The 14,516-nt window shown below is 43.0% G+C and overlaps 1 protein-coding gene and 1 pseudogene across 1 annotated transcript; both read left to right on the top strand.

Annotated features, from left to right (window-relative positions):
- The first annotated feature begins 5,312 nt into the window (after positions 1-5,312).
- Positions 5,313-6,231, top strand: LOC120442232 (annotated as a pseudogene).
- Positions 6,232-8,421: 2,190 nt separating this feature from the next.
- On the top strand, positions 8,422-9,360 carry LOC116328568 (olfactory receptor 4E1-like). The gene has a single exon (XM_031750387.2). It carries the CDS (start codon positions 8,422-8,424, stop codon positions 9,358-9,360), a length of 939 nt encoding a protein of 312 aa, XP_031606247.2.
- Positions 9,361-14,516: the final 5,156 nt, after the last annotated feature.

Genomic DNA, 14,516 nt, shown 5'->3' with positions numbered 1-14,516 from the left:
TATTTAAGATCGAAGAATTAATTAATGGCAGGACTTCTTTGAGCAGTTTAGTAGGAATGGGGTCTAAAAGACACGTTGATGGTTTGGAGGAATTAATTATTGAAGTTAACTCAGAAAGATCAATTGGAGAAAAAGAGTCTAACTTAACATCGATGGTACTAAAAGTAGCTGTAGATAATATTACATCTGTGGGATGATTATTGGTAATTTTTTCTAATGATAAAAATTTTATTTGTGAAGAAGTTCATGAAGTCATTACTAGTTAATGTTAAAGGGATTGTTGGCTCAGTAGAGCTCTGACTTTTTGTCAGCCTGGCTACAGTGCTGAAGAGAAACCTGGGGTTGTTCTTATTTTCTTCAATCAGTGACGAATAGTAAGATGTTCTGGCTTTGCGGAGGGCTTTCTTATAAAGCAGCAAACTATTTCTCCAGGCTAAATGATGATCCTCTAAATTTGTGACACGCCATTTCCTCTCCAGCTTACGAGTTATCTGCTTTAGGCTACGTGTTTGAGAATTATACCACGGAGTCAGGTACTTCGGATTTGAGGCCTTAGTTTTCACAGGAGCTAAAGTATCCAGAGTCGTACGTATGTGGCCCAGGCTCATAGAAAACAGGTCTTCCCTGGATCCGGCATCAAGTTGGCACTTCTGACTGACCGCTGTCATGGCAGGGTGTATGTGAACCAGATGTGGGCCAGGTCTGGCAATGATGGCACTGTTTATGTTCCTATTTTCCTATTTCAGTTAGAATAGAATAGAATAGAATAGAATGCCTTTATTGTCATTATACAGCTGTACAATGAGATACAGAGCATCTCCTACTCAGTGTAAACATGTTTGGGGGGTACAGTTCTGCAGCACTATATACATATGGACAGTATTAACATAGGGAAGAAGATGTATATATATATAAAACGTACAATTTACAAACCGTAAACAATATGTAATAAATAGTGTTATGTATGTACAGTTGAGTTATTGCACATGGAATTGGTATAAATAGTGTTTATGTATATACAGTTATTGCACATAGAATTGGTATAAATAGTGGTGGTCCATAGAGGAAGTGGGAAGTGGGGGCTGTGTTATCGGTGAATGTGTGAGTTCAGGGTGGTTATCGCTTTGGGGAAGAAACTGTTTTTGAGTCTGTGGGTTTTAGTGTTGATGCACCTGTAGCGCTTCCCTGAGGGAAGCAGGCTGAACATGTTGAAGCCAGGGTGGGAGCTGTCCTTGATGATGTTTGCTGCTCTGCTGAGGCAGCGGGAGGAATAAATGTCCATCAGGGAGGGAGAGGGCAGCCGATGATCTTTTGTGCTGTCTTGACCACACTCTGAAGCCTCGCTCTATCTGCCTTGGTGCAGCTGCCGTACCATACCGTGATGCAGTAGGTTAGCAGGCTCTCAATGGACGAGCGGTAGAAGGTCAGCAGCAGGTTGGAGTTCAGCTTGTACTTCCTGAGGACTCTCAGGAAGTGCAGCCGCTGTTGGACCTTCTTGATGACCGCTGAGATGTTTTCCGTCCAGGAGATGTCAGCAGAGATGAGGACACCAAGGAACCGGAAGGTGTGGACCCTCTCCACACACTCCCGTTGATGTAGAGGGGCCAAGTCAGTGCTGTGTCTCCTGAAGTCAACAATGAGCTCTTTGGTTTTCTTGGTGTTCAGTGCCAGGTTGTTTTCTGAACACCATGCTGCCAACTTCAGGACTTCCTCTCTGTAGTCTGCCTCGTCTCCCTTCGAGATGAGTCCAACTACCGTGGTGTCATCAGCAAACTTGATGATGAGAGTGTTGTTGTGGGCGGACTGCAGTCGTGGGTGTAGAGAGAATACAGGAGGGGGCTCAGCACACAGCCCTGTGGGGAGCCGGTGCTCAGTGTGCGAGTGGAGGAGAGATGAGGGCCGAGTCTCACAGTCTGGGGCCGGTTTGTGAGGAAATCCTTTATCCAGGCACATGTGAGAGGAGGGAGGCCAAGATTGACCAGTTTGTTGATGAGGATGTCCGGGATGATAGTATTAAAGGCTGAGCTGTAGTCCACAAAGAGCATTCGGACGTAGCTCTGCCGCTGCTCTAGGTGACTCAGCACAGCGTGGAGGGCTGTGGCGATGGCGTCTTCTGTGGATCTGTTTGCACGGTATGCAAACTGGTGGGGTCGAATTCTGGGGAGGTAATCCTTGATGTGTTGAAGGACTAGTCTCTCAAAGCATTTCATGATTACCGGTGTGAGGGCCACAGGGCGGTAATCATTCAGGCTGGTGATGGGAGACTTCTTCGGCACTGGGATGATTGTGGCTGATTTTAGACAGGATGGGATGGCTGCCTGATCCAGTGAGAGGTTGAAGAGTCTGGTGAAGATGAGGGTGAGCTGGTGTGCGCATGCTCTTAGTACCTTGCCAGGTACTCCGTCTGGACCGGCCGCCTTTCTGGGGTTCACTGCTAGGAGCACACGTCTGACATCGTGCTCCGTTACAGTGAGTGGAGCGGCACGGGAACCAGGTGAGGATGAGGATGGGAGCAGGGCTGAAGCAGATGAGTGCTGCTGTTGTGGTGTTTCAAAGCGGGCGAAGAAGCTGTTTATTTCCTCTGCCAGCTGCACACTCGAATTCTCTGTTTTCGCAGTGCTGCCTCTGTGGTTGATGATGTCTTGCATTCCCTGCCACACCTCTCGTGTGTTGTTGCTGGACAGGTGGGACTCGATGTTCCTTTGTGGTCTGACTTGGCTTTTTAATCCCCCTTTTCAGGTCAGCTCGAGCAGCCCTGTACAGAGCTCTGTCACCTGACCTGAAGGCAGCATCACGGGCTTTGAGGAGTGAGCGGACCTCGCTGGTCATCCAGGGTTTTGATTTGGGAAAACCCGAATGCTTTTGTCCACTGTCACATTTGCAGTACAGAACTTGATGTAGTCCAGTACTGATCCTGTGAAAGTTTCTAGGTCCTGGTGTTCAAATATGTCCCAGTCTGTCTCTGTGAAGCAGTCTTGTAGTTTGTGGAGAGCATTTTCCGGCCAGGTTGTAACAGTCCTTGTGGTGGGCCTGGCACTGCGCCTGAGGGGTGTAGGCTGGGGAGAGCAGGAGGGAAAGATGGTCGGACTGACCGAGGTGGGGAGGGTATGGCTCTATATGCATTCTTGATGTTGGAGTAAACATGATCTAGAGTGTTTTCTCCTCTGGTGGGACATTTGACATGCTGGTAGAACTTTGGGAGTACAGTCTTTATGTTGGCCTTATTAAAGTCACCTGCAATAATGTGAACACCATCCGGGTGGGCCCGCTGCTGTTCGTTAATGGTGTTCAGCAGGATAGAGAGCGCCGTGTTTACGTTGGCATCGGGTGGAATGTACACAGCCGTGATGATCACTACTGTTAGCTCTCTCGGTAGAAAAAGGCCGGCATCTTACCGACATGTACTCGAGGTTCGGGAGCAGTGACTGTTTATAATTGTCCCGTTGTTGCACCAGCTTTCATGCACGTAAATACAGAGCCCCCCCCCCCTGCTCTTACCGGAGTCCTTTGTCCTGTCCCAGCGGAGCAGAGTGCGGCCTGCTAGCTGAACGCTAGCATCGGGTATTCCCGGGTGAAGCCAGGTTTCAGTGATAATCAAGGCACAGCAGTCTCGAACATAGCGATTTCCCACTAGTTGTAATTCCAGGTCGTCCGTTTTTGCACGAGGATCTGGCGTTGGAGAGATAGAGGCTCGGCAAAGGTGGCTTGTGTGGTTTGTTTTTAGCCTCAGCATAATGCCGGACCCACGGCCCCGCTTTTGCTTCCTCTCCCTCCGTCCTGCGCCTCCGCCTAGTCCCGATAACAATCCACGGGGAGCCCGGTGGTCTCGCTATGTGATCTGGGATGTTGTGCGTGCGAAGAAAGTCCAGTGAAACAGATGTTTGATGCTGGTCACCGATGTCTATGAGACTCTGGCGGGTGTAGCAAACTTTGAAAGTAGAGCCGATGGTGCAGAAAAAAATAAGAAAGACATACAAACTAAGCAAACTAAACAAAAAAAAGGAGTACTGAGACGGAGAGCCGTAAGCCGCTGCAACAGTGTGCGCCGCCATCTTTTTAGTTCAACAATCAGTTAAGACCCAAATGCCATGTTGCAATACTATACTGCTATGGTAGCCAATGTTTCAAATGCAGGTTTGACAGGTTTGTGAGTGTACACTTTATCCAAAATCTAGTTAGGGTTTATTCATGTTTACCACCGGGTGGCTGTAGCTCAGGAGGTAGAGCAGGTCTCCTACTGATCTGAAGGTTAGTGGTTTGACCCCTGGCTCCTCCAGTCTGCATGTTAAGAGTGTGAATGTGTATGAATGCAGTTAGGAAGCACTCAGTTTAGAGAAAGTGTGTGATTGGGTGAATGTGGCATGTTGTGTAGAACTCTGAGTAATCTGGGAAAGTAGAAAAGTGCATTTAAGAATCAGTCCATTCACTGTCTGAACGGAGTATCGTCATGTTACTTTTGCACTATTATGTTCCGGTACATGATGTTATTACATGGCTTAATTAAGGTACACATTAGGCTGACATCTGGGGCCAGAGCTGAAACTGTTCTGGGCCAGCACAAGGGCACCAGTGTGTCTGCAACTGGCCTTGTGCTGGCCCATGTGTGGGCCACCTCTGGCAAACCAGATCTGGGCCACCAAAGGACCGTCATTCTTTGCGGTATGTGGGCCATGTGTAAGCACACTGTGTGGGCCAAATCCGGGCCATACCAATTTTGCTATGTGGGTTTGGTTTGGATTCTGCTTGGTGTGACTGTGTAGCTGGACTGATCTACAGGGCTTTGATAACTGAGTTCATATGAGTACATTTCATAAAAAAAGCAAAGATCACAGAGATAAGTAGTCTGGTCTAAGTCTTTCTGTTGACAGTTTCTATGGACACCAGGTGGCTATTAAATTCTGCACTTCCTTCCCAGAAAAATGCATCTCTATAAAGGTAAGACAGAGGTTGCAGTCCTCTGCCACAAGGTTGGTTGGGAGGAATAAGCACGAAAGAACAACAGAAATATCAGGTAATATTTAATATTTAATTAATCAGTGAACTCTTTCCAAGATCCATTTTCTGAACCACTTATCCAGATGAGGGTTGTGGGAGGGCTGGAAAGTATCTCAGTTTAGGTAAAAAGGAAATGTATAGTCCACAGACTACCAAGTGTTTGAACTAAAAATAAACCTTGGTTCATAATATTTCCTTTAGTTCTTAAAAGCTCCCACTCTTACCTGAATTTTTGGTTCCTGACGTGTCTCATTTATTCTGGAAAAAAGTCATAAATGTGACAAATATGCCATTTTTATTTTTATTCTATTAGATTGATGGAAAACTACACATTCAACAGCTTTACTCTGCAGCTGGAGGGATTAAAGGTCTCAGAGGTTTCCAAATATCCAATCTTTTTCTTTTCCCTTTTCTCCTACATACTTATTATGACATCCAATATCGGAATCGTAGTCCTGGTTTTCATTGACAAAAATCTTCATCACCCCATGTATCTCCTGTTTTGCAACCTGCCCTTTAATGACGTCGTTGGAAACTCTATCATGATGCCCCGTTTGCTTTCAGATATTCTGCTGCCTCCATCTGCGCGCCTCATTAGTTATCATGAGTGTCTTATTCAGGCTTTTACCACACATATGTATGGCACCACTTCCCACACTGTGCTCATGATTATGGCTTTTGACAGATATGTGGCGATCTGTAATCCTCTGCGATATGCTTCCATAATGACCAACAAAATGGTGATCAAGCTGACGGTTCTGGCCTGGGGAGTGGCCTTCGTTTTGGTGGGGTTCTGCTCGGACTGACCATACGGCTGAGTCGATGCAGGACTTTGATCACAAACCCTTTTGTGACAACGCCTCATTGTTTAAGCTGTCCTGTGATAGTGTGGTCATTAACAATGTCTATGGGCTCACCTTCACTGTGGTCCTGTTCACAGGTTCTATAGGTACAATAGTCCTGACCTATACTCAGATTATGGTGGTCTGTGTCACCAGTAAGAATACGTCTTTGAACAGTAAAGCCTTAAAGACCTGCAGCACTCACCTCCTTGTCTACATGATTATGTTATTTACTGGGATTCTTGTTATTGCTCTGCATCGCTTTCCTCAGTACTCAGATTACAGGAAAATGTGCGCCATTTTGTTTCATATTATTCCAGGCAGTCTGAACCCCATTATTTATGGTGTGCAGTCAAAGAGATACAAAATTCCTTTCAAAGCTGTTGCACTTTAGAAAGATTTTGCCATCTAAATAAATATTTAAGTAAGAAGAAATATGCTTATTTAAATATAATTATATTTTGAGTGTTTTTATTCAGCCTTTTCCCTTTGCCACAATGGATTCATTTTGATTTAAAGCTTTTAGACTATTTTTAAGACTACGTAAGCTTGCGGCCTTTACTGTTTTAAATCATTGGTGATATTTCATTTGTATGTAAAGTGAAGCAAATCAGAAGTTCAACAATCAGTTAATTTTGAGGGACAGGCCCTTCTTTATATTTTCAATAACCTGTTCACATCCACCAGGTAACCATACTTCGGGGTTAGGATCAGTTTGTATTTCAGTCACATGGATGCATCAGTTGTCATGCAGCCTGGTGGATATTAAAAGATGATTACCTAATGGTTACAAATTTCCCACGTGTGGGACTAATAAAGGTTGTCTTATCTTATCTTATGCAAGAACACCTGAAAACTGTTTCACTGTTAAAGAAGTGAGTGTGACTAAAGCATCCATCTGACATTAACTGCAGGATTTTTGTTTAGGGTAATCCCTTGCAGTAAAATGCCAAAAAACTAAAATCATGCACTGATGGTTACAAGTCTCTCCACAGAGCACACTAATGTATGTACATCACAGAGAAATGAGAGAGGGCGCTCTAGTATAAGAGCCAGAATGTGCCAGCTTTTAAAAGGAGTATTATATCAATTTGTCTAAAAGCTTTTCAATGATCATTTTTAGAAAATAATTTTAGTCACAAAATATCCTGGAGACATACTACAAAACAGGTTTATGTACTCAAAATAAAAATAACAGTTGTACTGGGTTAACAATCCCAATAACATTCATTAGGTAAACCAAACTACCAAAAACACATGAGTGATGATTGCTAAAATTGTTTATTTACAATAATACATGAAAAAATAAATGTCTGTAAAGATGATGAAATGTGTGTGTCACCTTTTTTTCTTTCCTGTCATAAATCTCCTGTTATGATGGTGGTTGTTCTACGGTGGCCCTGAGAGGCCAAACGGACTGCAACTTAAGAAAACATTGGCAATAAGAAAAATGCTGCAAAAGCACACAAAACACAACGGAAATAGGAAAATACAGATTTCCAAAAGCAAAGGAAGTGATTCTGGGGAGACAATAACCCGACGGACCAGTTGCAGGAACCAAATTATGCTTAGAATTGCGCTGGGAGACACTTAAAAGAAGTGGAGGATCTATCGGTTTTGTGAGGAAAGAAAAGATGAGAGCTTAACTATTAGCCTAAAAATCTGTCATCAGTATTATATGAATCATGATAAAACGCCTACCATGTTTAGGATTCCTGCAACTGGTCCGTCGGGTTATTGTCTCCCCAGAAACACTTCCCTTCTGTTTTTTCCTTTTTCCATTGTCTTTTTTCCTATTTCTGTTGTGTTTTGTGTGCTTTTGCAGTGTTTTTCTTATTGCTTGTGTTTTCCTAAGTTGCAGTCCCTTTGGCCTCTCAGGGCTACCATATTGTTCACATTAAACATCTGAAAGTCATATGAATACATACATTTTAAAGGAGACCCACCCGAACCCATTGGGAAGATTTCCCTTCAATAGGGAGTCTACATTGATCTTCACTAAAAAAAAAAAAAAAAAAAAAAAAAAATGGCTGTACTTCCTAATGCAATACTTTTGGTGAACCCTTTTAATTAAAGCTGAACATCTGAGCTTTCAGAGGCAAAGACCACATATCAATAAGTATATGTGTCACATACAAAACACATCGTTCAGTGCATCATCATCTCAGCAGATGTGATGTTGGGAAGCAGGTTGCTTAGTAACAGTTGACCTGCCAACATGTGAAGCTGCAGCTGATGACCACTGATGAAACACATAAAAGCACCTGGAGCTCCCTTCATGTTTGGGCGTGGAGGGTGGTTTATGTAGGAGAAATATGGATGTCGCCTGTCTTTGTTCCAGTAGCTTACTGATGTGACGCTTTCAAAATGTCTTTCTTAAAAAGGCAGATGTGGAAAGAGACCAATTTAAGAGTGTGGTAATCTTTATATAGCTTTTAAATATGACAAATATGATTGCCTCTATCATTTGATACTGGATAAACTGCTGTTGATTTTCTGTGCATTGCTGCTGTTGTGTTTGTCGTTAATATTACAGGATGTACAGGATATAATCGGACCTATTACCAGATATTCACAGTAAAATATGGACAACCAGAGTTTAAATGCAGATATCCTGATCCTGGAGGGCTTAAAGGTCACCCCAAGGTCCTCTATTGCTGCCTTTATCTTCCTCCTCCTCATGTACATTTTCATCATGGTGGCTAACATTGGCTTGGTGGTGCTGATCTTTATGGAAAGGAGCCTGCACCAGCCAATGTACTTGCTGTTCTGCAACATGAGTGTAAATGAAGTGTTTGGGGCCACCATAGTGGTTCCTCATATACTCAGAGATCTGTTCGTGTCTGACTCGGAGCGCTACATTCATTACATCGTATGTGTCGTTCAGGCCTTCTGTGTTAATCTCTATGGAGGGGTGTGCCACACTATACTCATGACCATGACCTTCGATCGATACATGGCCATCTGCAACCCGCTGCGCTACACCATCATAATGACCAACTGGATGGTGGTAAAGCTGTCAGTGGCAGCATGGGCGGTGGTGTTCGTCATGGTGTCGATCCTCCTGAGTCTGACGATCCGTCTGTCACGCTGCAGGAGATTCATAGACAACGCGCACTGTGACAACGCCTCCCTGTTCAAACTCTCCTGCGAGGATGTCGTCATCAACCACGCGTTTGGCCTCAGCTACAGCGTGCTCCTGCTGGGCTCCTCCACTGGCAGCGTGACTCTCACCTACATTAAAATTGCCACTGTGTGTTTGAGGAGCAAAACCAAGACAATAAACACCAAGGCTCTGCAGACCTGTGCCACCCACTTCACTCTGTACATCATCTTAATGTTCTCAGCCTTCATCATCATCATCCTGCACCGTTTCCCTCATCTTTCTGACCACAGGAAGATGGTGAGCACTGTGGGTGAAGTAGCCCTGCCGGCGCTCAATGCTGTCATCTATGGGCTGCAGATTAAAGAGATTAGACAGAAGATTGTGGCCTTGTTTCAGAGGAAAGGGCATTTACAATGATAAGTGACCAAAATATGTACAGAATGCATCTTCATTGATGTATACATAGTTTTTAATTACATCAGTGAAATTATTGACATATAGCTGTACTCACAGCACTGAACACCAGTCAAAACACTTTGTGGTCTAAATCATAAACAACAGTTTAATCTTAATGTGTGATTGCGAGAACAGCTTTTAAAAGCCAGATATTACATATTTTCATATTAAAGAATGATTAGTGTTATCAGAGGATGAAGTAACCAAATACATAATATCGATCTGTGTTTTGAATAAAAATGAACTTGTGTGCTTTTTTCCCCCTTTTTTTCCTAAAAATCCCCATAAAGTTTTTTGAGCATATGGCTCACAAATGTTCATCCACACCACTGTCACATGTTCAAAATAAATATAAATTTCTGTCAGTATAAACTGCACATATTTGTATTTTATATAAACTGAAGAGTTGGCTTTTAATATGCATTGTTGTCAAAAACTTTTTTTTTTCAAATTGTGTGGAAAAGTGTAGCTGAATGTCAATCACATCATGAACAGCAGAGTTTAGCCTGAGTTAAAATGAAAAGTTGACATCCACTAAACATGTAGATAATGTTACTTCAATGTATCATTGAAGCTGTTTCTTCTCTGATAAATAACAAAAGGTCTCTTATTGGAGTCATGGAATACTTCCTTAAATGTTTGTTTAGTTTCTCAGTCATCCAGGTCATGGTATTCTAAGGAGCTTGGAAATCAAGTGACTTGACTCTAGTGGTGTGCGATACTGCATATTTTGGTATCGATCCGATACCAAGTAAAAACGGGCCAGTATCGCCGATACCAATACCAATACCAATACTTTTCAATAAATCAGGTGGATGCCTCATTGAATTGCTAAATCGCAATTAATTTTCATGACCTTAAGTGTGTTTTGTGATTTTTCCTTTTGTATTATTAATTACTTAAAACCCAGGACATAATTAGGAGAAATAATTTATTTATAATTAAATAAAAAATGCTTTATTATTGTGGCGGGCCGTGGTCTGCGATGCTGCTGCAGATGAGGTGGACTCACCTTCACTGCATCTACAATGGTGCCTCACCGGCTTAAAACCTGTGTGCTGCTTGTGCTGTTGTTGTTTTTGGTGTTGATGTGTACAGCTGGCAGCAGGAGGACTGCAGCCATTGAATGTAGGCTACTGTTACAGCAATCGGGTGATCACTGTAAGGGTGGACAGCGCGCGGCTCGGGGTGAGCCGGAGGCTGGCGCGCCAGCGGGACCTGCCAAACTGGAGATGGAGGTCGAGGTGCGCGGGAGTCCTGCCTGAGGGCAGCATGCTGTCCGCTTCGGCACGCAGACTGCATGGTCCTGCATGCCTGCCGTCTGCCCAGCTGCCTCTGAGCCCCGGCTCACTTCCACTCCTGCTCCGTCGCCTCTGCTTGCCATATGGGTGGCCATCAGGCCTCTGCTGGAGGCACGGGCGACCGCCAGAGTGGACACTTACCCGTCGCTGGGCCGGGGCATGGGGCGCCGATGGTCCGGGCCGATTCCCTCGCCTGCTCGCGGGGTGGGGTGAAGTAGGCGATGGGGGTATGTGGCAGGGCGTGTTCTGCGATGCCGCTGCAGGTTTGGTGGTGGTGATGTGTACGCAGCCGTTGAATGTACTGTTACAGCAACCTTGTGATTATTGTAAGAATAAATGATGCGGCAAAGCATGAAAATGCCATCGGGTCTGCCGTGGCGGCGATCTTTTTTTTTTCTTTTCTTTTTTTTTTTAATCTTAAATGCACGCAAACCAGTAAACAAATTAAAACAAATAGTGTTGATAAACTATAATATGAAAATCACAATTCTCAAAAACAAAAACAATTGGTAAAAATATAATTAATATGTAAACAACTTAATAACCCCCAAAGTGTCTAAGTCACGTGACGTGTCAGCGCAACACCGAAACATAAAAGAGGGGGGGCGGGGGGAGCAAAGTGTGCCTGCTCTCCGCTGACACAGGAGCGGCGAGTCCAGCGACCTGGCTGTTTCGTTTTTGCCGAAAGCACAGCGTAGCAAACAGAACTCAAAGTAAAGAAGCGATCTAACCAGGCTAGTATCGATCCGATACCGATCCCGACTTGGGATCGATACTATCGATATTTGGATAGAGCCGCCCACCACTACTTGACTCCCAGTATTTAAAGCAAGTCCAGTCATTTTCTTTCCATAAAGTTTCAAAATATTGAGAAAAGAGAAAGAGGGCATAGCAAAGATGCCAAGGAAAGGGGGCTCTCAAATTAAGTTTTATTGGCGGAGGGGCAGGGGAGGTGATGCTTAACCCTCAATCTTTGCTATGCCAATGTGTTTCTATTATCCTAACCACAGGTCTTGTCAGGGTTGGTTGAAGGAGGACCCAAATGCGGAACGTTCTGAATGGAAAAAGTGTGTTTATTTACAAAAAGCTATGAAACAGTGCCAACAATCCACAGTGTGTTCCCAATTCCCAGGCCTCTCCTTGATATGTGGTCCTCCTTGATGCCTATGTACACGATGTGCTGCTCCCTCCACACATTTCCGCATTTGACCTAGAAACGAGAGATGCCACATTTAGTACAGTCCTATCCACGTCCGACAAAAACACTTAAACCATTCCACAGGAGATAACAGAAACCACGATCATATAGCTGAAGCACTAACTGTGTTCCTAGAGTAACAATCCTGCGCCGACTGCTGCTCCACTGCTCTCTTAAGTAGGGCTCCTTGATTAGGCAGATCGGCAACAGGTGAGTGATTATCACAGGTGTGGCTGGCTCCAAGGTAGGGACTCTCCAGGCCTGGTGGTACAGAAAAACTAACACAACACACACGGTGGAAACGAGGAGCAGATCACACCACAACCATAAATGATTAAGAAAGACGAATAAAACTCATAATATTCGTGAACTCAAAAATAACACATGATCCCCGGGTCACAGACCCAGGCCAGCGACACATATATATCATTTATATAGTTTTGATTAAAGTTTTATTACTGGTGGTTTGAATTATCTGTAAAACGTGGTTTTAGGAAGAAGCAACAGGCAAACCCAAAGATTAGAATCTTGAATGTTTTTTTTTTTATTTATAGCAGATTTAGTTGGTTGACCTGCCCAGAATTATTAGTTAGGACTGAATTTTGGTTAATGCTACAATGTGTAATGTACAATAGAAACTACTGCTATTACTACTGCCATGCCAAACTTTTTCATGAACAAACTAAAACTGAACATAAGAAAACTTTAATTTGGGAATTATAAATTCTAGCATGAGAGGAACATTTATTTATTTCCTACTGATACAAAAACTTTAGAAATAGTGCCTTTAAAAAAAGAAGAAAGCGCTGAAAAGCACTTAAAATCTAATTTGCTTTGCTGTGCACATGATAATCTTTATACTGCTGAAAATAAACACTTAGAATGAAATTTCAATTCCTCACAGGCCTCACACACGACTGGCTGGAGCTGTAGTGTTGTGTGAGGCATTTTCATTTGGTTGGGGTTACAAAAAAATGTTTTATATGATAGTGTTCATATAAAATTTTTCTTAGCTTTGTTGTTATTTTCAGCCACATTTGTTTTTGATTGTTAAATGAATATTTTAAAATATATGTTTTGACTTTTCAGGGTTTTTCTATCTTTATGATCATTCTTCATAATTAAGCAATAAGAACAAGAAGTCTAATGTCTTGTATTCACTATGACGTTATAGTTGGAAATATGCTGTTTTATTTTGATTTTCCAAACGCATTAAGTTTTTGTACTGAAGTATCGGTATTGAATCAATAATTTCGATACCAGCCTGAATTTTACTTGGTATCAGATTGGAAAAGGAAATCACTGGTATTGCACATCACTACTGATTATCTCCTCCATCTATTTTCTACCACATGAATTTCACGTTCCTCCATCTCTCTCATATCTCCATAGTTGATGTTACCAACAGCCTTCTGTGACTGTGAGGCCTGGTTACTAGTTGTTACTAGTTGTTGCTGGTACTACTGTTCATGGTGCATCAGCACCGACAGCCAACATGTCATTAATTTGACACATTTGCCTCTAATGTGACATTTTAATTTCTTTGTATTGTTTTCTCTTAGCTTTACAGCTCCACCTTCTCACCACATTTTTCCTATAAGCTGTGTGAGCACACAGTGACTGTATGGGAGGGGCCAGTAGGAGATTTGATTGGGCAGTCCAGTGTCAGTTGTGAAAAATAACCAGTGAGCTGCTGCCTCAGGCTGCCCATCGGCCCAAAAGTGTGTTGGCCCACTGGGAAAATGCCTAGTATGGCAGATTATCAGTCCAGCCCCGGCGGGTAGCGGAAGATGTTTTACGTTTCCAGCAGAAACATTTTGGCTGTATTTCACTGAGACATCCCTGAACAGCCTGAAACATCTCCCTGGATGTTTTGTTTGTCACATGCCGCCTGTTTCTCTGTATAAGTTTGGCTTTTGCTGCAGCAATTGTTAACACCAAGACAACAATCTTGTCTTATTTTGGAGACAAAGGCCGACAAAGTCTTTGTTACAAGCCTGATGGGTTATTTTCCTTTATGATATATTTCTTCTTCACTGATTTGTTTTTCACAGGTTTGGAATCACAAATCCAAAGCTAGTTACTAGTAGGGGTGTCTCCAATATTTCTTGACATAAGGTGGGTGAGGGGAGAGCCCACCAGAAATGGAAATATCAGAAATACTATCAGTTTAGATAATACTGGGGACAATTTACAGGCTGCAACTTTGTGTTCAGGCATGATTTTAAATATTTGTGTTGGATAATTGTTTCGAAAAAAGTATTTACATTTTTTACTTAACCGTCTTCACTTTTGCCATCCGCTGATATTTTGCGGGATAGACTGACTCGTGATGGATTTTGGATTTTGAAAACAGCAGTACTGGTGATACAGTTATCTCCCAGATGCAGATCAAAGCAGTCAGACAAAAAAATGTTCATCATCTTTACCTCGTGAGGTATTCTGACTAGAACGTCAAGGAAGGTGGTAGGGAAGTAGACTCAGCAGACATTTGGGGTTCCCAGGGGTGAGCAATTTATTTACAGTGAACTCCATATGTGAAACTTATTAAAACTTACCCTAAAGTAACTTAATTAACAAAAATCAAAAGTACATGGACTGAGTAACACAGCTCACCT

Source organism: Oreochromis aureus, linkage group 10 (genome assembly GCF_013358895.1).
Source record: "Oreochromis aureus strain Israel breed Guangdong linkage group 10, ZZ_aureus, whole genome shotgun sequence".
NCBI classification, from domain to species: domain Eukaryota; kingdom Metazoa; phylum Chordata; class Actinopteri; order Cichliformes; family Cichlidae; genus Oreochromis; species Oreochromis aureus.
Note: the sequence above shows the minus strand (reverse complement) of the source record. Positions and strands in the feature narration are given on the sequence as shown.

Excerpts from the sequence above, each read along its gene's own strand:
- LOC116328568 (XM_031750387.2), top strand. The coding sequence starts at position 8,422 with ATGGACAACCAGAGTTTAAATGCAGATATCCTGATCCTGGAGGGCTTA.